The sequence below is a fragment of the Jaculus jaculus genome, chromosome 12 (assembly GCF_020740685.1).
Source record: "Jaculus jaculus isolate mJacJac1 chromosome 12, mJacJac1.mat.Y.cur, whole genome shotgun sequence".
Lineage (NCBI taxonomy): Eukaryota > Metazoa > Chordata > Mammalia > Rodentia > Dipodidae > Jaculus > Jaculus jaculus.
Window position 1 is genome coordinate 59,376,817 of NC_059113.1, and position 26,566 is coordinate 59,403,382.

At 45.6% G+C, this 26,566-nt stretch overlaps 1 protein-coding gene across 1 annotated transcript in view; it reads right to left on the reverse strand.

Annotated features, from left to right (window-relative positions):
* Window positions 1–26,566, reverse strand: part of Vwa3a (von Willebrand factor A domain containing 3A) — a 92,599-nt gene that overhangs the window by 30,629 nt on the left and 35,404 nt on the right. The window contains exons 8-16 of the mRNA XM_045131396.1: window positions 21,430–21,555; window positions 17,930–18,038; window positions 17,639–17,704; window positions 11,139–11,264; window positions 10,382–10,517; window positions 10,183–10,286; window positions 7,953–8,033; window positions 7,489–7,583; window positions 5,262–5,381 (exon numbers count right to left, since the gene is read on the reverse strand). Of these exons, the coding sequence (XP_044987331.1) occupies window positions 5,262–5,381; window positions 7,489–7,583; window positions 7,953–8,033; window positions 10,183–10,286; window positions 10,382–10,517; window positions 11,139–11,264; window positions 17,639–17,704; window positions 17,930–18,038; window positions 21,430–21,555 (963 nt within the window). The remainder of the gene's footprint in view (window positions 1–5,261; window positions 5,382–7,488; window positions 7,584–7,952; window positions 8,034–10,182; window positions 10,287–10,381; window positions 10,518–11,138; window positions 11,265–17,638; window positions 17,705–17,929; window positions 18,039–21,429; window positions 21,556–26,566) is intronic.

A 26,566-nucleotide genomic window follows, 5' to 3' on the forward strand; every position in this document is an offset into this window, starting at 1 on the left:
TGCACTAGAGTGAACCACGTGATACAGACCTCTGCCCTCAGTCATGCTCCTCCTGAGAGTAGGCGACAGAGCACCCTGGCCTCATCATCATTCTCCTACCTCTTTCTTTTTGGATGAGGAGGGTTGCAGCTCAGGCTAGAAAATACTTTAGAGATAGGAAAACACCCACACTCAGGCCAGCCTGAGACAACATAGTGAATTCCAGGTCAGTGTGGCCTAAAGCAAGACCCTACCCTGAAACTAAAAAGTTTAATTTTAGAGCTAGGTGTGGTGATGTACAACCTTAACCCCAGCACTCAGGAGGTTGAGGTAGAAAGACAGTCATAGGTTCAAGGCCAGCCTGGGCTACAGAGTGAGTTCTAAGCCAGCCTCAGCTACAATGAGACCTTGCTTCAAATGAAAACCAAAAAATTAAGCCAGCACCTGCCAGGCAGAGGTAGGAGGATTTCCATGAGTTTGAGGCTACCCTGAGAATACAGAGTGAATTCCAGGTCAGCTTGCACTAGAGTGAGACCCTTCCTCAAAAAAAAAAAAAAAAAAAAAGGTTAATTTAATTTTTTTTCAAGACAGACTGTCTATCTAATAGCTCAGGCTGTCCTTGGACCTGTTATGTTGCCAAGGATGGTCACGAACTGATCCTCCTGCCTTCACCTCCCGAGTGCTAGGATTACAGCTATGTGCCAACAGTCCATCTTCACCTTTAAAGGTCTACTCTACCTAGGCTATCATCTCTTCACTCTTTCCTCACCCCCTACAAAACAAGACACCCCTCTGCTGCTTGGAGCTCTCAGCACTCTTTCATACACCCCCTTTCCTGCTCCCTGAACTGGCCTGAGTGCCCTCCACAGGAGGAGGAGATGGACTCTGGTGTCCACTGCTTTACATCATCCTTCACACACAGGCTTGAGCATTTGAAGATGAAAATCTAGTCACATTATTGCTCTGCTTAAAATAGCATCAAGTAGGGTTGGAGAGATGGCTTAGCTGTTAAGGTGTTTGCCTTAGAAGCCAAAGAACCTAGGTTCAATTCCCCAGGACCCACGTAAGCCAGATGCACAAAGTGGTGCATGCATCTGGAGTTTGTTTGCAGCGGCTGGAGGCCCTGGTGTGCACATTCTCTCTCTCCCTTTCTCATAAATAAATAAATACCACCAAGCTGGATATGGTGGCTCATGCCTTTAATCCCAGCACTCTGGAGGCAGAGATAGGAGGATCACCATGAGCTTGAGGCTACCCTGAGACTATACAGTACTACACAGGTCAGCCTGAGCTAGAGTGAGACTCTACCTCAGGGGGCGGGGACCAAAAACCCAAACCCCACCAAGTATATTTAGGAGATTCCTGAGCATGGCTTAGGCAGATCTTCCAGCATCTGGCATTTTTCTCATGCAGTCATTGCCTCTTGCCCACATGGATGGTCACACCCAGTTCCATCACACTTCTGCTCATGCTGTGCCCTTCCTCTTCATTGCTCCTCACTCCTCGGAGCTGGGCAAACACTCATTTGTCATGACACATGAGGACCTCCTGACCTTCCTATCCCAGCAGAATGAATAGCCTGCCTTTCGTCCTTCATGGTCCATAGCTCCTGCCTTCTACCTGTGTCTTCAGGAAGCATTCAACAGCACTTACTTCCTAACATGCCTGTCTCCTCTAGACAGTCATGACATGAGTTCCAGAGGACAGGCATTGTATTTACACACTTCAGGGACTCCAGAGCCAGCACAGTGGCTAGGACAAAACAGTTCTCAATAAAACTTTGTTGGACGGATGGGTGGGCAGATAAGTAAATGAAAACATGGTGTAAAATGTTTTCCTAAGGGGAAGGAGGATGAGAAGGTAATAATAGAAGGAATGGATATGATCAAAACCCATTACAGACATACACAAAAAATGTTATAATGAAACCCATTATTATTATTATTTTATTTGAATTTTTATTTTTTGGTATTTCAAGGTAGAGTCTCACTCTAGCTCAGGCTGACCTGAATTTCACTATTTAGTCTCAGGGTAGCCTTGAACTCACAGTGATCCTCCTACCTCTGCCTTCCAAGTGCTGGGATTAAAGGAGGGCACCACCACTCCTGGCTTGAAACCCATTATTTTTATGTAATTAATATGTGCTAACAAAACAGAAATATCTTTCTCTAAGCATTTTTGTAGGATTTACTAAGGAACTATGACAGTTGGGTACAGGATAATATTAACTATTGCTGCTTTAATCGGCCAAGATGCTACCTTGTTTGCAATGAGATCACATAGTTGTGTACACTTCACAGTCAGAGCCGCAGAGCGAATTCCAGGTCAACGTAGAGTGAAACCCTACCTCACCCGCACTCCAAAACAGTTGTATTTCAGGTGGATTTCTCTTCTGCCTTCCCTCACAAGTTAGAATGGTATGCAATTTATTTACTTATTTATTTATTTTTAAATAGTTTATTTATTTGACAGAGAATGAGAGAGAGAGAGAGAGAGAAAGAGAGGGCGCACCAAGGCCTCCAGCCACTGCAAACAAACTCCAGACGTGTGCGCCCCTTGTGCAACTGGCTAAAGTGGGTCCTGGGGAATTGAACCTGGGTCCTTTGGCTTTGCAGGCAAATGCCTTAACCGCTAAGCCATCTCTCTAGCCCTGTCTTTAGCTTTTTGAGATAGTGCCCTGCTAGCCCCAGCTGGCCTGATTTACATAGTTCAGGTTGCATCTAGATCTGAAGCACTCTTCCTGCCTAAGGGTTATGGGTTATAGTGTGTGCCACCTCATTGGGCATGAAGTTCTCACAAAAACCTATACATGTGATATAGTATATGTATAATATATGTAATTTAAAACTTGGCCAGGTGTGGTGGTGCATGCCTTTAATCCCAGCACTTGGGAGGCAGAAATAGAAGGATTGTCATGAGTTTAAGGCCCCCCTGAGACTACATAGTGAATTCTAGGTCAGCCTGGGCTAGAGTGAGACCCTACCTTGAAAAAACACACACAAAAAAGAAACCTATATAATTAGAGCTGGGGAGAAAGCTTGGTGGTTAAAGGCACTTGCTTGCAAAGCCTGACGGCCCAGGTTCAATTTCCCAGTACCCACAAAACAGCCAGATACACCAAGTAATGAATACATCTGTATTGTGCTCACAGCGGCAAGAGGCCTGGTGCGCCTATGCTCTCTCTCTTTCTCTCTTCAAATAAATAAATAAAAATATTTTAGGAACTATGTAGTTAAAAGTTAAAAAGCTATATGTGGGGCTGGAGAGATGGCTTAGCGGGTAAGGCACTTGCCTGAAAGCCTAAGGACCCATGTTCAACTCTCCAGATCCCACATAAACCAGATGCACAAGGTGACACAAGTGTGCAAAATCACATATGTGTACAAGATGATACCCACATCTGGAGTTCAATTAGAGTGGCTAGAAGCCCTGGTGAGCCAATTCTCTCTTTCTCTCATTAAAAAAAAGCTATATACATATGATGTAAATTCTATAATTTCAGCTAGGCACGATGGCTCATGCCAGCACTGGGGAGGGTAAAGCAGGTGGATTGTGATGAGTTCAAGGCCAACCTGGGCTACACAGTGAGCTCCAGGTTAGTCTTGACTAGACTGACACCCTATCTAAAAAAAAAGTAAACGGCTGGAGAGACTGCCCAGTGGTTAAGGCACTTGCCTGCAAGGCCTAATGACCAGAGTTCAATCCCCTGGTACTCATGTAAAGATGCACAAAGCGGTACATGCATCTGGAGTTCGTGTGCAGTGGCCAGAGGCCCTGGCATGCTCATTCTCTCTGCTGGGCATTGTGGCCCATGCCTTTAATCCTAGAACTCAGGAAGCAGAGGTAGGAGGTTTGCTGCAGGTTCAAGGCCAACCTAGACTACATAGTGAATTCCAGGCCAGCCTTGGCTACAGCAAAACTCTACCTTGAACTCCCCGCCCCACAAAAAAAAAAAAAAAAAGTTTTAAAAAAGGGCCTGAGAGATGGCTTAGTGATTAAGGCGCTTCAGTTGCCTGTGAAGCCTAAGGACCCAGGTTCGATTCTCCAGGTACCACTTTAGCCACATGCACCAGGTGGCACATGTGTCTGGACTTTGTGCTGGCTAGAGACCCTGGCATGCCCATTCTCTCTCTCTCTCTCTCTCTAAAAATAACGAATCTTAAAAAACTTTAAAAAAAAAAGAAACATCCAAAATATGTATACATTTTTTTCCCTAAGGTAGGGTCTCGCTCTATCCTAGGCTGACCTAGAATTCCCTATGTAGCCCCAGGTTGGCCTCAAACTCACAGTGACCCTCCCACCTCTGCCTCCTGAGTGCTGGGATTAAAGGCGTGCACCAGCATGCCTGGCACATATATTTTTTAAAGTATAATTTAAAAAAACTTCTATGCTACATATAATTTTTTAAATTATTAAACTGCTAGATTTTATTGACAGAAGTATAAAACCAAGGGAAGGAGATTGATACCCATGTGGTCTGAGAACTCAACTACATATAATTTTTTTTTCTTTTCACAATTTTTATTAACATTTTCCATGATTATAAAAAATATCCTGTGGTAATAACCCCCGCCCTTTCCCCTTTGAAATTCCATTCTCCATCATATTACCTTCCCATCTCAATCATTGTAGTTACATATATACAATACCAACCTATTAAGTACCCTCCTCCCTTCCTTTCTCTTCCCTTATATCTCCTTTTTAACTTACTGGCCTCTGCTACTAAGTATTTTCCTTCTCACACTGAAGCCCAATCATCTGTAGCTAGGATCCACATATGAAGGAGAACATCAACTACATATAATTTTTAAAACTACATAGTTTTAAAACTTTGTATGAACTACATATAGTTTGAAATTTTGTATATTATTGGCATAGATAAAATTAAAATTTCTATATGCAACATTGTTACTTAAATTTAAAAGGAGAATCCCAAGCATTTGAAATGTGGCTTGCTTGAACCAGACTAGGCACTAAGACCAGGGTAAGGCTGGGCCTTCCCTTTCTCTGTTATGTTTAGCAGCTTGGAAGCCAAATGGGGCGATGGACTGAATTACATTACTCAGGCTGATCAAGCGGTGTGTTTGGGGCCACTCACCACCTTTGCCCCTGTAGGACAGTCCTGTAGCCACTTAATTATTTAATACCTCAAACAAGATAACCTGAATCAGATAAATGGATGGCCATCCTAGGATGCTGGGCGCTGGAAACACCACTGTGTAGGGTCCAGCTGTGGCACCAACACACAGGCCCCCTTCCCACGGGGAGCCCTGGGGACATACGCGATGAGGTTGAAGTAGTCCTTGTTGGACAGCTGCTCCTCCAGCAGCAGCCTCAGGGCGTGCTGGATATGAATAATGTACATGGAATTGCTCTCGGAGACATCCAGCAGTATAACCACCCTGCAGAGAAACACAAGCTTCAATACGAGAACCAAATCTCTCAGATAACGTTCATTCTGTTCCATTTTACTATTTAACGGTTTTTCCAGGGGCACTTCACATGCCAAATTCAAAGCTGGTCAAAAACAACACCACCACCAAAAAACTCCATGGGCTGAGAGGTGGGTTTATGACAGGACACCAAGAGGGTCGTGGAACCTTCCCTCCCTCTTCCCTGAAGGAATAAAGTCTCGTGGTGGACATGGCTTAAGAGCTGATGACTGCCTCTATTGATTTTCATAAATTTCTTTATTTTTTACTTACTGTTATTCCTTTTCTTTTTTTTTTCCCCTCCCCGCTGCCTGGGCGCAACTCTCTTTTTTTGAAACAGGGGTCTCATCTGTAGCCAAGGCTGGCCTGGAATTTGAGATTCTCCTGGCTCGGTTTCCCCAAGTGCTAGGATTACAGGCAAGATTCACCATGCCTGGATAATTTCTTTGTTTTAAAGAAATAACTCATTTTAAAAGGTCAGGGTCATTGTAGGGCAAACAGAAGCAAGGTGAACAAGCAGGGTGAGTTAGGCATGGCCAGGCCTCTGGACCTCTTGGGAAATGTTTTTATGTTTGTATTCTGTGTTTCAAGATTTCTAGGCCAGGCCCCTCCCACCTCCTTCTCTACCCGCCTTTTGTTTTTTTTTTAGGTCTCACACTCTAGCTTAGGCTGACCTGGAATTCACTATGTAGTCTCAGGGTAGCCTCAAAGTCACAGCAATCCTGCTACCTTGACCTGGGATTAAAGTCATGTGCCATCATACCTGGGACCTTCTGCTTTCATTATTTCATATCTTTACTTTTAAGTTTTCTACTTTTATTTATTTGGGAGGGAGATAATGGGCATGTCAGGGCCTCTAGCCACCACAAACAAACTCCAGATATGTGTGCCACCATGTGCATCTGGCTAACATGGGTTCCGGGGAATCAAACTTGGGTCCTTAGGCTTCACAGGCAAGTGACTTAACTGCTCAGCAATCTCTCCAGCCCTTTTTGTTTTTATTATCTTGTTTGTTGTTGAGGTAGGGTCTCACTGTAGCCCAGGCTGAACTGAAATTACTACGTAATCTCAGGGTGGCCTCAAACTCACAACTATCCTACCTCTGCGTCCTGAGTGCTGGGATTAAAGGTGTGCACTACCACACCCAGCTATTTTTTAAATTTTTATTTATTTATTTATTTATTTATTATTTGTTTCTTCAAGGTAGGGTTTCACTCTAGCCTGACCTAGAATTCACTATGTAGTCTCAGGCTGGCCTTGAACTCATGGCAATCCTCCTACCTCTACCTCCCAAGTGCTGGGATTAAAGGCGTGCGCCACCACACCCAGCTGTGTTTTTTTTTTTTTTTGTCTTGTTTTGTTTTGTTTTTCTTGGTTTTCAAGGTAGGGTTTCACCCTAGCTCAGGGACTGACCTGGAATTCACTCTTTAATCTCAGGGTGGCCTCGAAATCATGGCGATCCTCCTACCTCTGCCTCCCTGAGTTCTGGGATTAAAGGTGTGCGCCACCATGCCCGGCTGTTTTCAAGTTTTTAAACTTTATTTTTATTTATTAGAGAAAGAGAGAATTGCTTCATATCTTATTGTTCCACCTCCTCTCTCCATTCTTTAAGTTTTTTTAATTTTTATTAGCATTTTCCATGATTATAAAAAAATCCCGCGTTAATTCCCTCCCCCCATTCTCATTTTGAGATAACCAAGGATAGCAAAAGAAAATCCACCAACTTTAAAGTCAGAAGAGAAAACCTGTTTTCCCTTTTTCCTTCCCTTCTTCTCTCCCCTCCCCCTTTCTTTTCCCTTTCCTTTCTTCTTCTTCTTCTTTTTTTTGAGACAGTTTCTCACTCTGTAGCCCAGGCTGCCCTCAAACCTGTAGTGATCCTCCTGCCTCAGCCTTCCACACCACCCCCAGCTCTCGGGCTGCTTTTCAGCGCCTTGGCGGCACCCGCCCACTGACTGATGGTGGTGGTGCTTCTTCACGATGGTCCTGAGGCCACCCACAGGGAACGATGCACGGGCTTAGCACTGGACTACAAGCACACCCAGCAAGGACCAGAGCGCTGGGGCGGTGAGGGGAGTACCTCTTTTCGCAGACGGTGCCCCAGATTCTTCGGCTGGCCAGGGAGAGCCACTCCACGCGCCTCTCATACGTCCGCACTGCTCTCCCAAGCTGCTTCTGTGAAAGCACAGGCCACCAGGCCCGAGGCTGCCAAGGGTGGCAGCTTGGAGGGAGGGGCGGGAGGCCCCCCAGGTGGCGTCTGGGAATGGTGTGTCAGGGTAGTGTGAACGTTCTAAGTGCAGCCCGAGACTAGGAAGGGGTGAGGCAAAGTATTCCAGCGCTTCTAATGTGGGAGGAGGCAGGGCTTGCCCTGAAGGATCAGGGACTCTTGTTTGTGGCCTCCAGGTCCCCTCCTTGGGAAGTGCTTTTCAAGGGAGCCCACAGCAAATCTTGGCACCAGGGAGTTATAGAACTGTGGCTTAGTGTTTCCAGGACCCCTGGCACCTCCCTACAGGGATCTTCCAACTGGCGGGACCCATCACTGACCTGGTACTCATAAAGGAAGGGTGGGTCCACGTGGATGTTCTTCACTGTACCGTCGTGCCATTCAAATTGTACCATCGCCCTCTGCACCCAGGGGTGGGCAGGACGGGGAGGAGGGCGTCAAAGGCATGTATGCAGAAGGATGATGTTTAGCGTGGTTGCTGGACTCTCCAGCTCACATGCACCCGAGAAATTGGTTCTGAACACAACCAGGGGTCCGAATTCTCCACCCACCCACTCACAGACGCCACCAGGCTATTTGCCTTGTCTAAAACTTTCAGGAGGGGTCCCCTAAATGAGTTATGCTTGAGAACAAGGCAGGTGCCTTCTGAATACCACAGTCAGTAAAATGTAATTGGAGAGTTATGGTAATGCAGAATAGAGTCAGAAACATTAAAAGACTGGGGACTGGAGAGATGGTTCAGCAGTTAAGGCACTTGCCTGCAAAGCCAAAGGACCCAGGTTCGATTTTCTAGCACCCACATATAGCAAGATACACAAAGATCTGAAGTTCATTTGCAGTGGCTAAAAGCCCCGGGGTACTTTCTTACTCTTTCTCCTTGCAAATAAATAAATTAAATATTTTTAAAACACAGACAGGTGGACTGGAAAGGTGGCTCAGTCATTAAAGGTGCTTTCTTGCAAAGCCCAATGGCCTGGGTTCATTTCCCCAGCACCCAAGTAAAGACAGATGCACAAAGTGGCATATGCATCTGCATTTCATTTATGTGACAAGAGACCCTGGCATGCCCATTCTCTTCTGGCAAATAAAAAAATAAATAAAATTACTATCTTATTTTTGAGATAGGGTTTTGTTCTAGTACAGGCTGCTCTGGAATTCACTATGTAGTTTCAGGGTGGCCTCAAACTCACAGTGAACCTCCTACCTCTGCTTCCCAAGTGCTGGGATTAAAGGGATGAGCCACCACACCTAGCATAAAATTATTTTTTAAAAATAGACAAGCCATGGCTTCCAAGGTTTCAGAATCTAGACAGGCCTTCACAGGCACTCAGCACCCAATCTGTTTATCCTGCTCTGTCATGCTCCACCAAGCCATCACTTTCAGCTTTCTACCACTCCACTCATCTAGGTGACTAATCCATCTACTGCTAGAATCATAGCCTCCCACTTCTCCCTCTTTCCTTTAGTCCTCTATCTTTCCACTGATCTTTCTATTTACCTCTTGTTTCATTCTTTCACTTCTTCATTCTTCTATCCTTACTTTAATTATCTTTCTTTCCTTACTTCTTCCTGTTGATATATGTTCTATTTTCCCATTTATCTTCCCATCTGGTCACATTCCCATTTACCTGTCTATCCATCCATCCACCCAACCATTTATTCGGCCATCCATCCATCCATCCATCCTTTTCCCTATCCATCCACTCACCATCCATATTTCCACTCATTGACATTTCCATCCATCCAACTGCACATCATTCTTTTCCTTCTCCCTACTCTTCCTTCTAACCCACCCACTTAACCATGCAGGGACTGTCTATTGATTGTGCACGTGTACTAGACATGGAAGGCACATGGAAGAGTCTTTTAAAGGGCTCACACTTGCTGTGGATTTGCATGCGTGGTTGCATTACAGCAGCAATCACATAAGTCTGTACTCATTGCTTTCATTGAGAATAGCAGTAGAACCAGTCTGTCCTATTGAATGGAGTGGAGGAAAACATTTGTGGAGGAGGTGACCATGGTACCTAACTTAATCCCTCTTGCTTCATCTCTCAAGCTGAATTTTCAGATCTTTGAAAGCCAGCAGTTACAGTAGATTTTTGTTTGATTTGTTTACTTCTTCTTTTTTTTTTTTTTTTAAGGTAGGGTCTCACTCTAACCCAGGCTGACCTAGAATTCACTCTGTAGTTCCAGACTTGAACTCACAGAGATCCTTCTACCTCTGCCACCCCCTGGCCTTGCTTATGTATTTTTGCTTTGGTGCTGGGGATTGAGCCCAAGTGCCACGTGTGTGTTGAGTAGCACTCCACCTGAGCTGTGTCTCCAGCCTTGTGACACTAGATTGCTCTGGCTTCCCAAATAGAAAGCTTACATCCCAGCCAGGCCCTCAGGCCCCTGCTCCTCTGGCTCTGCCCCATGAGCCCCCTCCTGAATATATAGGATAATAAGACAGGAAGTTCTCCAAGGAAGCACCGGCCCCCCCCAAGCACACCCCCTCTTCCGCCCACCCGCTCAGGGCTGGAGAGAAGCAGCCTGAGTTTGCATTACCTCATGGACAGTAGAGGATACTGTTTTCTGGAGAATAGGCACAAATTCTTCCACAGGGGAGAAGGCATTGGGTGCCAGGACCTGATATAGGTTTAACTTCTTAGCTTAAACAGAAAAGTTGAATTTGAGCCGTCTTCCCAGGGATCCAAGCCTTGAGTCAGCCAGCTGGGCCCTGGGAATGGCTTTCTTGGAGATTTACCTTTTAGACTATTAGTCTTAAGCCATTCTGCGGAAGTCTTGTCCAAGTTTGGGAACTCAATTGTGAGTGGAGCGTCATGCCTTGGGGGTTTTGGTAAGAGACTTGTGGATGGCCCCTTTGCAATCTCTGTAGAAATCTAAATTAAAGATAAAAGCCGAGCGTGGTGGCACACACCTTTAATCCCAGCACTTGGGAGGCTGAGGTAGGCGGATCGCCATGAGTTAGAAGCCAGTCTGGGCTACAGAGTGAACTCTAGGTCAGTCTGGGCTAGAGTGAGACCCTGCTTCAAAAATGAATAAATCAATATAACTGTCAGTACATACTCATGTCTTAGAGCTGGAAATTTCTCTCCGCCCCTCACCTCTCCTGACAGCCACCCCCCCCCACACACGTGTGGCATCTTAAATATTACCAGACAGAATAAGGCAATTCTCTCTTCCCCTCACGCCATCCCCTCTCCTTCTTTGAGGATTCCTGGAATTTCCAGGGCAGAAGGAGAGATTTCTAGCAATCTCCTGATCCCATTTACCTACCCTCTTCACCTTTCCCTATCCTTCCCACAAACTCCAAAATACAGGTTACTCCTCTGTAGGCTCAAATCACAGGCTTGTGGAAACTCATATGTAAGTCACTTAGGGAGCTCTGACCCACCCCAGCAAGCCTCTCCCCCTGCCCAGTAGGGAAGTAAAGCTGATGCCCTGAGAGGTTAATTCACACGGCGCACCGAGGCCCTCCCCAGGCGTGGGGCATCACCTACTTCCTTCATGGCGCCGGCCAGCTCCTCATATGAATTGTTGTGGCGCAGGGCTTGTACATGGTGGAGGAGGCTGTGGGCCTTCTGGATTTCTGCCAGGAGCTCGTCCACATCCCTGTTGGTACAGAGCTGGGGGTGACGGGAAGCATCAGCTCTCCAGCAGTCACCAAGGTGGGAAAGGGCAAGAAGCCAAGGCAATCTGCAAGCCTGTGTAGAGCAGAGGTTATCTGGGCTCCTCGCACCAGGCAGAGCCCACAACATGTCCATTCTGCGTTCACAGGGCTGACTTGTATGCGTCTAAACAACTGAAGGATGTTCCAGATTAAAAAATGTAAAAGAGCAGGCTGGAGTTGGCTTAATGGTTAAGGCATTTGCCTGCAAAGCCAAAAGACCCAGGTTCAATTCCCCAGGACCCATGTTAGCTAGATGCACAAGGGGGCACATGCATCTGGACTTTGCAGGGGCTGGAGGCCCTGGCGTGCCCATTTATTCTCTCTCTCTCTCTCTCCCTCTCCCTTTTTCTCTGTCAAATAAATAAATAAGTAAATAAAAAAGACTATTGGTTCTCATAGTGTTTTAAAAAACGTAAGAGAGCTGGAGAGTTGGCTCAGCAATTAAGGTGCTTACCTGGGAAGCATAAGGACCCAGGTTCAATTCCCCAGTACCCACATAAGCCAGATATACAAGGTGGCACATGCATTTGGAGTTTGTTTGCGATGGCTGGAGGCCCTGGCATGCTCATTCTTTCGCTCTTTCTCTCTGATATATAAATAAATATTTGAGCTGGAAAAATTGCTTAGCAGTTAAGGCAACTTGTCTGCAAATCCAAAAGACCTAGGTTCAATTCCCCAGGACCCATGTAAGTCAGATGCTCAAGATGGCACATGCATCTGGAGCTCATTTGCAGTGACTGGAGGCCCTGACATGCCAGTTCTCTCCCCCACCCCTTTCTCTGTCAAATAAATAAAATAAATAAATAAAAGAATTTTTTTTTTAAATGTCAAAGAAAGCCAGGTGTGGTGGCACACACCTTTAACCCCAGCACTCTGGTAACAGAGGTAGGAGGATCGCCATGAGTTCAAGGCCACCCTGAGACTACATAGTGAATTCCAGGTCAGCCTGGAGTAGAGTGAGACCCTACCTTGAAAAACAAAACAAAACAAAAAAATCCAACAAAAAAACCCTAAACAGAAGCCAAGTGTGGTGGTACACACCTGTAACCCCAGCACTTTCAAGGCTGAGGCAGGAGGATCATAAATCCAAGGCCATCCTGGACTACATAGTGAGACCCTGCTTCAAAAGATTAAAAAAAAAAAAAAAAAGAGGACAGCCAGGCATGGTGGCACATGCGTTTGATCCCAGCACTCAGGAGGCAGACATAGGAGGATCGCTGTGAGTTTGAGGCCAGCCTGAGACTCCATAGTGAATTCTAGGTCAGCCTGAGCTGGGGTGAAACCCTACTTCAGAAAAAAAAAAGAAAAAAAGAAGACTGGGGAGATGGCTCAGTGGGTAAAGGGGGCTTGCTGAACAAACACGAGGGCCCAAGAGGGCCTGAGACCGCCTGAGTTGATTCCCTAACACCCATGTAACCAGATGGATGAGGCCATACATGCCCAGAACCCCTGTCCTGTGGGAGTGGAGACTGGAGAATCGCTGGGACTCACTGGCAGCCAGTCTGACCAAAAATGACAGGTCCAAATGCAGTGAGCAACTCTGTCTCAAGGAAACAAGAACAGAGGAGCCCTCGTGAGCTCAGTAGAGAACACCAGCCTTGTTCTCTGGCCTCTGCACGTGTTCATATGGGGCCTGTACATATCCCCCACACACTACACCATACCCACATACATCACACATACTCAACACACATACAAACACATTTAAAAAAGAAAAAAAGGATGAAAAAGATCTGGGCCAGGTGTGGTGGTGCACACCTTTAATCCCAGCACATGGGAGGTTGAGGTAGGAGGATTGCTGTGAGTTTGAGGCCAACCTGAGTGTAATTGCAGGTCAACCTGAGATAGAGTGAGACCCTACCTTGAAAAGCCAAAAATAAAATTTATTATGTGCTGGAGTGATGGCACAGAGGTTAAGGCATTTGCCTGTGAAGCCTAAGGACCCAGGTTCAGTTCCCCAGTACCCATGTAAGTCAGATGCACAAAGCGGTACATGCATCTGGAGTTTGTTTGCAGTGGCTGGAAGCCCTGGCGTGCCCATTCCCTCTCTATGCCTGCCTCTCTATCTCTCTCTCAATTACATGAATAAACAAATAAGATATAAAGAGATCTGATTCTGGGTCTAGTGGCACACATCTGTAAAAGCAGAGGCAGGAGGATCACTGTGAGTTTTACGGCAACATGGGCAACAGTGTAAGGCTTTGTCTTGAAAAACAATAACGAGGGCTGGAGAGATAGCTTAGTGGTTAAAGCCATTGGCCAGTGAAGCTAAAGGACCCAGGTTCAATTCCCCAGTAACCATATAAAGCCAGATGCACAAGGTGGCACATGTGTCTGGAGTTCGTTTGTAGTGGATAGAGGCCCTGGCATTCCTGTTTTCTCCATCCCTCCCTGTGCCTCTGTGCCTCTTTCTCTCTTTTGCAAATAAAGAAAATAAATATTAAAAAATAAACAAAAAACAAAAACAGGCTGGGTGTAGTAGCACGCACCTTTGATCCCAGCACTCAAGAAGCTGAGGTAGGAGGACCACAGTGAGTTCTCAAAAACCAAAACCAGGCTGGAGAGATGGCTTAGCAGTTAAGCACTTGCCTGTGAAGCCTAAGGACCCTGGTTCGAGGCTCGATTCCCCAGGACCCACACTAGCCAGATGCACAAGGGGGCGCATGCATCTGAAGTTTGTTTGCAGTGACTTGAGGCTCTGGCGTGCCCATTCTCTCTCTCTCTCTGCCTCATTCTCTGTCTATTGCTCTCAAATAAGTAAATAAAAATAAAAAATATTAAAAAAACAAAAACAAAAACAAAACTCAACAACAAAAATGGGCAATGAAGATGGCTCAGCAGTTAAAAGTGCTTGCTATTTAACCATGAGGGCGTCTCAGCCTGAGATTACCAAGTTTAACTCCACAAAACCAATATTAAAAAAAATAGGGCATGGGGATGGAGAAATGGCTTAGTGGTTAAGGCATGCACTTGCAAAGCCAAAGGACCCAGATTCAATTCCCCAGGACCTATGTAAGCCAGATGCACAAGACATCTGGAATTTGCAGTGGCTGGAGACCCTGGCACACACATTCTTCCTTCCCCCATACCGCCTCTTTCTCTCTCCCTTTCTTTCTTTCTTTCTTTCTTTCTTTCTTTCTTTCTTTCTTTCTTTCTTTCTTTCTTTCTTTCTTTCTTTCTTTCTTTCTCTGTCTCTCTCTCTCTCTCAAGTAAATAAAGAAAAATAAAATATTACAAAAAACATCCAGGGGACGTTCATGCACATCTGTAACCCCAGTCAGAGAATTGCTGGGCTCAGGGATAGAGAGCAGTTCCAGGTTGAAGGAGAGAGCCTGTCTCAAGCACATGCAGATGTAGAATAAGAAAAGGATACCCCACATTCTCCCTGTGTGCACATGGGGCATGTGCATCTGTACACATGTGTGCATACATCATACAACACACAACCACCCCCACACACACATCTCAAACCAATGCTGGTTAATTTCTGTTGTCAACTGGATCAGATCAGGAATCACATAAGAGACCTCTTGGGTGTGTATATGAGGGTACTTCCAGGAAGGGCTAGCTAAGGGGGCGGACCATCCCTCAGAGGGAGTGTATATAAAGAAGCTTTCTCTTTCTCTCAAATAAAAACAAATTTCTAAAGGGCTGGAGAGATTGCTTAGTGGTTAAGGCACTTGCCTGCAAAGCTTGAGGACCCATGTTCAACTCTCCAGATCCCACATAATCCAGACACACAAAGGTGAGGCAAGCGCAAGGGTGCACATGCCCACAAGGCGGCACAAGCGTCTGGAGTTTGATTGCAGTGGCTGAGGCCCTGGCTGCCAATTCATTCTCTCTCTCTCTCCCTAAATTTAAAAAAAAAGAAGCTCCAAGAGGGCACAGGGCCTTTGCCCTGGCTGCCCGTGCTGCTCACCAGTGCGTGCTCCTAGCTTGCTGCTGTCATACTTCCTGGACATCAAACCCAGTTTCATCGGCCTTGCAACGTGGACTGAAGACCAGTGGCTCTTCAGGTCTTCAGGGTTAGGTGGGGACTGCTGAGACACCCAGCCTTGTGGACGGAGCAGCTACTGGGTTCTCAGATTCTCCAGTCTTCAGACAGCCATTGGTGGATGCCCAGCCACTATGGTATAGGCCAATCTTCACAAACCCCATTATAATACTTATTCATTCTATCTGTTCTGTTCCTCTAGAGAAAAAACTCTTTGTAATACACCAAACAAACAAACACACTCCACACACATACTAGAATTAAACTCAAGTTACCATCGCATCCATAAATTCTACTTGAGTTATGTCCCTGAAGTTACTGAGCGTGGGACTTCCATCCTAGTACACTCATTTTCACAGTGGCATCAGTCACAGTGGTCAACAGTAGAAGCAACACAAACATCCATTAGCAGATGAGTAGATAAACACATACCACCCAGACAATGGAATGCTAGTCCACCCAAATGAAGCACTGACCACTGCTACAGCACATGAACCTTGAAAACATGATGCTACGTGGAAGAAGCCAGACATTGCCTATATGTCTCTCAGCACGCCCACAGAGAGGAAGTGGAAAGGGCTTTGGAGTCAGGAGAGAAGTGACAAGTGAATCTTTCATGGGTACAGGTTCCTTTATCATTATTATTATTATTATTATTATTATTATTATTATTATTATTAAATATATTTTGTTTTTTTGAGGTAGGGTCTCACTCTAGCCCAGGCTATCCTAGAACTCATTCTGTAGTTCCAGGCTGGCCTTGAACTCATGACAATCCTCCTACCTCTGCCAACTGAGTGCTGGGATTAAAGGTGTGCACCACCACGCCCGGCTAAAAATTGATATTTTTTAAAACTATTTTTTTTGAGAGAGAAAGAAAAAAGAAGCCGGGCGTGGTGGCGCACGCCTTTAATCCCAGCACTCGGGAGGCAGAGGTAGGAGGATCGCCGAGTTCAAGGCCACCCTGAGACTACAGAGTTAATTCCAGGTCAGCCTGGACCAGAGTGAGACCCTACCTCAAAAAAACAAAAAAAAAAAGAAAAGAAAAAAGAGACACAGAGAGATAATGAGCACATCAGGGCCTTTCGCCATTTCAAATGAACTCCAAATGTATGTGCCAATTTGTGTATTTGGCCTTACGTGGGTACTGGGGAATTGAACCTGGCTCATCTGGCTTTGCAAGCAAGCACTTTAACCTCTGAGCCATCTTTCCAGCCCCTAAAAAATGTTATTTCTTACTCTTCTTGAAAATTCAGAAGACTCAGTAACCTCAGGATCTCATTCTCACACGGCAGCTCTTGGCTGGGGCCGAGCACAGCCTGCCTTTCAGATGGGGTGTCACATCCTCACCACTTGAGGGTTTATTGTTTGTTTACTAATTATTTTTTTTTTGGCATGTGTGTGTTATGTGTGCATTTGTGTTCATATGTGTGTGGGCCCATGGGTGTGGAGCCCAGATGTTAGCACTGGGTATCTTCCTTAATCAGTTTCTACCTTATTAATTTTTTTTCTTCATTTTTTTTGAGGAAAGGTTTCATTCTAGCCCAGGCTAACCTGGAATTCACTGTGTAGTCCCAGGCTGGCCTCGAACTCATGGCGATCCTCTTACCCCTGCCTCCTGAGTGCTGGAATTAAAGGTGTGCGGCACTTTGTTAACTGTTTTTGAGTCAAGGGTTCTCATGGAGACGGGAGCTCACTGACTCAGCTAGACAAGCCCCAGGGGGTCCTCCTGCTTCCACCTCACCAGCCCTGGAATCACAGGCACATGCTACCTGGCATCTCATGGGGGTGCTGGGCATCCAAACTCAAGTCCTCAAGCCTGCACAGCAAGCGCATTAGTGAAGCTAGTGAGTTCTAGTTTCTCTTGTTCGTATTTCCTCTGACAATACGGCGTGTGTGATGTCCAGCTATCAGCAGGGACGAGGACACCGACAGGCGGCTGCTCACATCCTACCCTTCCGGGGGTCTCTCCAGCGGAAGGGTCTATCCAGGGGCGAGGCTGGAAGCGCACGTTTCCACGGAGGACTCTGGTGGGGGCAGAGGCAGGCTGCGCTCATGCTCAAGGTCAGTGACTCAAGGCCCTGCTGGGCTGTGACATGGCCTCTAAATTCTCAGGCACGTGAGCAACCCAGCAGAATGCTGGCCAAAGGAGCTCGTAGGGCTTCAGGTTGTCCCTGTTCATCCCATATTTTCATTGTGTCTGATTTTGCCTGTGAAAACTCACTGAGCCTGGATGGCAGGGAAGGGGAAGGCAAGCACATGGCGTGGTCTGTTCTGGCCCAGAGGCCCCAGGTGTAGCCTTGAAAGCAGGTACAGGGCGTCTGCAGAGAACTTACCTTCGATTCTGGGCTGTAACAGTGGTAGCGGCCTCCAAGCGTGTCTGCCAGGTTCTTCAGGACAGCCTGCAGCAAGGCGAGAGTCAGTCAGCATTTGCAGGCCTCACCCACACTCTCTCAAGCCTTTCCTTCTAGAGACTTCTGGCTCTCCCATGCTTCCCTTTTACAAACAGTACAAGTGGATGTAGGAGGGGTGTATTCTGGTACACATCTAAGAGGGTCCTCTCTAGAACCAGCCTGTCTCATTCTGGTCAGTTCAGAGGAAAGCCTTAGAGAAGCTCAGATACTCACAGAGGGCACATCATTGTCACATTTGTAGGTGATGATATGGATGAAGAGATCCCATCCCATGGTACACTGCTGGATATAGTCACAGAGGACTTCAGAAGGTTGATCGGGGCTAGGAAGTAGACAGAAGATGAGACATGGGCATGCCACTGAAACCATGTTCAGAACATACTGAAGAGTTAATGACATTCCTTGAAACTAGAAGGAACTAAAGAGTTAAGGACTATCCCTGAAACTAGGAGGTCTCTGAAACATCAGAGGAATCCAGTCACAGACAAGCTTGACAACTGCCCTGACTGACAAACCCCCCTTAACTCAGAAGGTCTTGAAGGAACAGAAAACATCTGGGGCATCCTGCTACAGACAAGTTTGCTTAAAAAAAGAAAAGGAACAAAAGCTTATTCTGATTCTTTCAGAACAAGGATATAAATAGCTCAGATCCTTAACTTCTCTTAAACCTGCTCTGGGTCCTGTTTTCCTCAGGTCCTTCTTTTCTTTTTTTTAAATTTTTTATTTATTTATTTATTTGAGAGCGACAGACACAGAGAGAAAGACAGATAGAGGGAGAGAGAGAATGGGCGCGCCAGGGCTTCCAGCCTCTGCAAACGAACTCCAGACGCGTGCGCCCCATCGTGCATCTGGCTAACGTGGGACCTGGGGAACCGAGCCTCAAACCGGGGTCCTTAGGCTTCACAGGCAAGCACTTAACCGCTAAGCCATCTCTCCAGCCCCTGATTTTTTTTGTTTTTTTAATGTGGATTCTGAGGAGTAAAATAAGCACTCTCCCTAGCACCCTCCCTTATGTTTTTAGCTTTTTGAGGAAGACTCTCAGTTTGTATTCCAGGCTGGTGTTAGATGCTCCATCCTCTTGCCTCAACCTCCCAGCAAAGTGTTGGGATTTCAGGTACGCACTACCATACTTGGCTGGATCTTTGAATTTTTCTCAGTAGGGTTTTGCTCTAGCCCAGGCTGACCTGGAATTCACTCTGTAGTCTCAGGCAGGCCCAGGTAAGAGAATCACTGTGTGTTCAAGGCCAGCCTGAGACTACATAGTGAACTCCAGGCCAGCTTGGGCTACATGTAGAGACTCTACCTTGAAAAATCACAAAACAAAAACAAAAAACCAAAACCAAAAATGTGAACACATTTCAAGTCACAGAAACTGCAGCTGCTTTGGCTATAATTGTTAAAGAGATGACCACCATTAAAGGTAAGTCAGCTGGGGCTGGAGAGATACCTCAGTGGTTGAAGGCACTTGCTTGCAAAGTTGGAGGCCCAGGTTAAAATCCCCAGTATCCACATAAAGCAACATGCACAAAGTAGTACATGCATCTGGAGTGTGTTTGCAGAAGCCCTGGTGCACCCATGCATTCTCTCTCTCTGCTTGCAGATAAAGAAATAAAAATAGCCAGGCGTGGTGGCACACGCCTTTAATCCTACCACTCAGGAGGCAGAGGTAGGAGGATTGCCATGAGTTTGACGCCACCCTGAGACTATATAGTGAATTCCAGGAGAGCCTGAGCTAGAGTGAAACCCCACCTCGAAAAACAAAAACAAAAACAAAAAAGAATAATAATAATAAGAAGTAACATTAAAAAGATACTCCAACTGCTGTGCACAGGGACAATAAGAATGATGCCCAGCCCACTGACTGAAGGCCCAAACTAGTAAGAATACAAATTATTTCCAAAAGAAAAAACAGTGGTTGTTACAGCTGTGGTCCAAGGGCAGGCTTCATTCTGAGCTGGTGATAAAACTGGACAGCACAGTCCACATGGCGCTGGTTTTAGAAGTATGAAAGGTGGAGGGGGTCATGGTTCCAGAGAGCCACTGTGGCCGAGCAATGTGAGTCAAGGTCAAAGCCCCTGCAAGGAGGCCCTGTGAGGATTCACAGGCAAGTGCTTCATTATTTTTTTTAATAATTTTTTTATTAGTTTTCTATTCAGCAAATACAGGCAGTTTGGTACCATTATTAGGCTCATATGTGACCTACCCCCTCCCTAATGGCCCCTCCTTGTTGATGTATATGGGTCGTGTATTGTGGCGAGGCAAATGCTTTAATCGCTAAACCATCTCTCTAGCCCTTATATTTTATTTTTATTTATTGATTTTATTATTATTATTGTTTTCTTTTATTTTTGTTTTTCAAAGTAGGGTCTCGCTCTAGCCCAGACTGTCCTGAAATTCACTATGTAGTTCCCGGTGGACCTTGAACTCATGGCAATCCTCCTACCTCTGCCTCCCAAGTGCTGGGATTAAAGTTGTGTGTCACCCACCCAGCTTTTTAATTTATTTATCTGAGATTGAGAGAGAGAAATAAACAGATAGAGGGAGAATGATGGAGTCAGGACCTCCAACCTCTACAAGCAAACTCCAGACTCATGCACCACCTTCCGTGTCTACTTTACATGGGCACTGGGCAAGTGAACTGGGGTCCTTCGTCTTTGCAGGCAAGCGCCTTAACTGCTAAACCATCTCTCCAGCCTTGTTTTGTTTTGATTATTTGAATAGAGTCTCACTTAGCTCGCCTGACCTAGAATTCTATATGTAGCCTGAGCTGGCCTCGAACTCATAGTGAAGCTCCTAAGTGCTGGGACTAAAGTGCCCAGCAGTGGGTACTTTTAAAGTTGGACTAAATGCAATTTTCTTTTCTTTTTGGTTTTTCAAGGTAGGGTCTCACTCTAGCCCAGGCTGACCTGGAATTCACGATGTAATCTCAGGGTGGCCTCAAACTCACAGCAATCCGCCTACCTCTGCCTCCCGAGTGCTGGGGATTAAAGGTGTGCACCACCACACCCGGCTAAATACAGTTTTGCATATTAATATTGCCATAACAGGCTTGAGGGATGGCTTAGTGGTTAAGGCACTTGCCTACAAAGCCAAAGGACCCAAGTTCAATTCCCCAAGACCTATATAAGCCAGATGTACAAGGTAGAACATGTGTCTGGAGTTCATTTATAGTGGCTGGAGACCCTGGTGTGCCCATTCTCTCTCTTGTGCATGCTCTCTCTCTCTCAAATAAATAAAATAAGATGGCAATAAGTCTATGAAGTCCAGTTGGTAAATATAGTAGTTTGAATGTAAAATAGACTCATATACTTGAATATTTTACTCCCCAGCTGGTGACACTGTTCTGAAAGGTTGTGGAACCTTTGGAAGGTAGAGCCTTGATGGAGGAAGTATGTCACTAGGAGCTGTGCTTTGAGGCTTTCTAGGGCAGTCCCACTTGGTATTTTCTCTCCCTCTACTTTCTCACTGCTGACATGACAATATGACGCCAGCTTCCCGCCATGCTTTCACCACCATGATGAAGTGTTCCCTCAAAATTGTAAGTCAAAACACTCTTTCCTTCCTTACGCTACCTCTGGCCAGGTATAAAGTCCCAGCAATGAGAAAGTAACTGATACAGGCACTATGCTTGGTGATGTTTTCTCCAATACTGGTTTGGTTAAACAGCTCCCTTCACGTAGTCTGTGACATGCTTAGTAAGAAAGGAGACCTACCAGCTTCCCATTATGGTCACCAGAGAATTCAGTCCCTCTACAGTGAAAACTTTCTTCAGGGCTTGAAGCAGATTGCTGCCTCCCTCGGGCTGCAATTTCTTTACCCAGAGCTTGAGTTCCTGGAGGCTAGAAGGATACAGCAATGATTTACTGTCATCACATGCTATTCCAAGACCTGATTCTCCAAGGATTCTCTTGGATTTGGCAATACTGAGCTACACTGGCCTATAGGGCTCTATGCCTGAATAGGAGCCCAGCCTACGAACCAGAACACATTCTGAGACACATTTTGCTCAGTGATTTTTAAAAATATTTTAGTTATTTTTATCTTATTTTTTTGGTTTTTCAAGGTAGTCTCACTCTATCTAGCCCAGGCTGACCTTGGATTCACTATGTAGTCTCAGGGTGGCCTCAAAGTCAAAGTGATCCTTCTCCTTCTGCCTCCTGAGTGCTGGGATTAAAGGTATATGCCACCATGCCCGGCTTTTATTATTATTATTATTTGAGAGAGAAAGAGAGAGAGAGAGAGAACAGACATCCCAGGGCCTCTAGCTACTGCAAACGAACTCCAGACACATGTGCCACCTTGTGCATCTGGCTTTACATGAGTACTAGGGAATTGAACCCAGGTCCTTTGGCTTTGCTGGCAAGCGCCTTAACTGCTAAGCCATCTCTCTAATCCTCTTTTTACATTTTTTATTGACAACTTCAGTACATATAGATAATATACCATGATCATAATTGCTTCTCACCAACCTCTCCATTCCCTCCTGAATCCCCTCTTCAATCAATCCTTTCTTCTTTCCAATTTGTCTCTTCTATCTTGTTTTTATTTAGTTATTTGACATAGAAAGAGGGAGAGAGGGCTGGAGAGATGGCTTAGCAGTTAAGATGCTTTCCTGCAAAACCAAAGGATCCCAGTTCAATCCAGGACCCATGTAAGCCAGATGCACAAGGGGGCACATGCATCTGGAGTTTGTTTGCAGTGGCTGGAGGCCCTGGCATGCCCATTCTTTCTCTCTTGTTCTCTCTCTTTCTCTCTCTCTCAAATAAATAAATAAAATACATTAAAAAATTCCAGCCACCATGCCTGGCATATGCCTTTAATCCCAGCACTTGGGATGTAGAGACAGGAGGATCACTGTGAGTTCAAGGCCATGCTGAGACTACATAGTGAATTCCAGGTCAGCCTGAACTAGAGTGAGACCCTATCTCAAAAAACCAAAACAAGAAAAAAAGAAAGAGGGAGAGAGAGAGAGAATGGGTGTGCCAGGGCCTCTAGCCACTGCAAACGAACTCCACATGCATGTGCCCCCTTGTGCATCTGGCTAACGTGGGTCCTGGGGAATCGAACCTGGGTCCTTTGGCTTTGCAGGCAAGTGCCTTAACCATTAAGCAATCCCTCCAGCCAGTCTCTTCTATTTGATGCCATCATTTTCCCCCATATGATTTATTTTTTATTTTAATTTATTTATTTGAGAGTGACAGACACAGAGAGAAGGACAGATAGAGGGAGAGAGAGAGAATGGGCACGCCAGGGCTTCCAGCCTCTGCAAACGAACTCCAGACGCGTGCGCCCCCTTGTGCATCTGGCTAACGTGGGACCTGGGGAACCGAGCCTCGAACCGGGGTCCTTAGGCTTCACAGGCAAGCGTTTAACCACTAAGTCATCTCTCCAGCCCCCAATATGATTTCTTTTTGCATACATATGTGTGGGCACAAGTTTGAGGACAACCTCAGATGTCACCCTCAGGAGCATCATCTCCTTTTTGAGCCTGGTTCTCTCTATGGTCTGGCACTCACCAATTGGGCTAGACTAGCTGACTAGAAAGCTCCAGGGATCCACGGGCCTCCACCTCCCTAGTGCTGGGCTTTCGGGTGCTCATCACCATGCCCAGCGTTTACATGGCTTCTGGGGATTGAACTCAGGTCCTCATGCTTAGGAGGTCAGCACTTTACTTACTGAGCCATCTCCTTAGCCATCAGCTTCCTTACCATATGTTTTTGCATGTGTGTATGATGTGCATACATGTGCATACGCATGTTTGCAAGCAAACACCTTTAACTGCTGAGTCATCTTTGTATGTGCATGTATGAGCATGTTTTTGTTTGTATGTGTTTGCATATGTGCAGACACACATGCACACATGTGTGTGTGACAGAGATTAATGTCAGATATCTTCCTCAATCACTCTCCATCTTATTTTTTATATTTTTATTTATTTATTTGAGAGAGAGAGATAGACAGAGAAAGAGAGAATGGGTGTGCCAAGGCTTCTAGCTACTGAAAACAAACTCCAGACCCATGCACCACCTGTGCATCTGGCTTATGTGGGTCCTGGGGAGTTGAAACTGGGTCCTTAGGCTTCCCAGCCAAATGCCTTAACCACTAAGCAATCTCTACAGCCCTCCATTTAATTCAATTTAATTATTTTTTTTCTTTTTGGTTTTTTGAGGTAGGGTCTCACTCTAGCTCAGGCTGACCTGGAATTCACTATGTAGTCTCAGAGTGGCCTCGAACTCATGGCCATCCTCTTACCTCTGCCTCCTGAGTGCTGGGATTAAAGGCGTACGCCACCACACCTGGCTCCATTTTATTTTATTTTTTGATGCAAGCCCAGAAGATTGGTCTTTTTTTCTTTCTTTATGATAGAAAGAGAGAGAAAGAATTGGTGTACCAGGGCCTCCAGCCACGGCAATTGAACTCCAGACGCATGCGTACCTTGCGCCTTGAGCTTTGCGTCACCTTGTGCATCTAGCTTATGTGGGACCTGGAAAGTTGAACATGGCTTCACAGGCAAGGGCCTTAACCACTAAGCCATCTCTCAAGGCCTCTCCATTTTATTTCTTTTTAATTATTTTTTATTTATTATCCATTTTCAAGCAGAGAGAAATGATTGTGCCAGGGGCTCCCATCACTACAAATGAACTCCAGATACATGCCCCATTCTGTGCAGCTGGCTTTATGTGGGTACTAGGGAACTGAACTCGGGCCCTCAGGCCTTGAAAGCAAGCAGCCTTAACCTCTGAGCAATCTCTCCAGCCCCATATCTTATTTCTTTGAAACAGGGTTTTTTACTGAACCTTGAGCTCACTGATTTGGCTAGACTGTCTTTCCAGTAAGACCCAGGGACCCTTCCATCTCTGCCTCCCCAGTGCTGGGATTTTAGGCGCAGGCTGTCATACATAGCTTTTACCTGGGTGCTGGGGATCTGAACTCATGTCCTCATAGATGTGTAGCAAGCACTTTACCCACTGAACCATCTCTCCAGCTCCATTCATTATAATCTTCTGTTTTGTTTTTCAAGGTAAGGTCTCACTCTAGCCCAGGCCGACCTGGAATTCACTCTGTAGTCTTAGGCTGGCCTTGAACTCACAGCAGTCCTCCTACTGCTGCCTCCCAAGTGCCCAGCCATCTATTATAATCACGTCAGATTTGTGGTTTATAAGTGATTAAGATGTTATTATGTGGCCCAAATATTAACTCATTTAAGCCTAATCATAACTCCCTGAAGTGGGTGCCTGTTATAGACAGATCCATGTAGTGGGATGAATATCCAACCAGGTAGTGTTTATGGGAGGAAGGGATTTATTTCAGCTTCTAGATTCAGGGTCAGCTCCATCTATGGCAGAAGAAGCTGGCCCCTATTCAAAAATACAAGTGGAATTACCATGGGATTTTTTTATAATCATGGAAGATGTTAATAAAAATTAAAAAATTAAAATTAAAAAAAAAAAAGACAAGTGGAGAAAAACCATCACCAGCCAGCAAACACCAAAAAAAGCAACAAGCACAAACCTCTCTGCATGCCTTTGGGCTGGAATTCAGATCCGCCCCCAGTGACACCTCTTTTAGCCAGGTGGCTGGATATCCAAGTCACAAGTTTTAATAAAACACCTGAGTCTATGGGGGGCATGCATTAAAGCTACTGCAGTGCCTTTAGTCCCATTTCATAAATGATGAAACAGGCTCAGAGTTAGGACCTACCCAGGATAGTTCTATTAAGTAACTGGCAAAAGTGAGATTTCAGACAAGGATGAACTCTAGAAACTAAACTCTTGGTGTCTCTGCCACTTGAGATTAATTCAGCGTGGGACTGAATTCCGTCTTCCTATAACACCTCACATATCTCCTGTGGAGCCAGATCAGCATAGGAAGTATAATTAATCCCCAGTGCAGGAAGGCACAGTGGCTGTGTGACTATGTCCCATGCGGATCAGAAAAGCACACCAGTGAGATAGAAAATGACTTAACTCAGACCTTCCTTGGCTAATGCCTTACAGGATGCCCTGTTCTTTCTACTTCTCTTTTATTTGTTTATATTTAATTATTTTATTTGTTTGTAAACAGAGAGAGAGAGAGAGCACAAGAAAGAGTGAATAGGCACAACAGGCCTCTAGCCACTGCAAATGAATTCCAGATGGTATGTGCCACCTTGTGCACTGGCTTATGTGGGACCTGGCGAATTGAATCTAGGTCCTTATGCTTCTCAGACAAGTACCTTAACCGCTAAGCCATCTCTCCAGCCCACTGCTTCTCTTTTAGCCTGACAAAAGGAAAGTCCTAGGTTGGGCTGTAGCAGCTCAGTGGTAGAATATTTGCCTGATGTGTACAAAGCTCTGGCTTCCGCCCCAGCACTGCAACCCTGGGTGGCAGGATTCACAAGCAAGTGCCCTTAACCGCTGGCAAATCTCCTCAGCCCCCAAATTTCTTCATTTACAAAATGAGATTAGGAGCTGCAGAGATGGCTTAGTGGTTAAGGTGCTTGCTGGCAAAGCCAAAAGACCCAGGTTCAATTCTTCAGTACCTACATAAAGCCAGATGCACAAGGTGGGGCATATGCCTGGAGTTTGCAATGGCTAGAGGCCCTGGCAGCCCATTCTCATTCCCCCCCCCCCCCGCTCTCTCTCTCTCTCTCTTCTCCTTCTTTATCTCCCTCTCAAATAAATAATTAAATTTGAAGTAGGGATAATCCTATTGTAATACCTATAAACATTAAACATGCTCACACCTGTGCCGTGCCTTAGCCTAGTGAGTAATTGAGGACATTTCCCTTTTTAGAAGATATTTGTGCTTCTTGACATAAGCAGAAATTCTTGTACCCCCTCCCAGTACCCCAAGCCCCAAAATAGAATT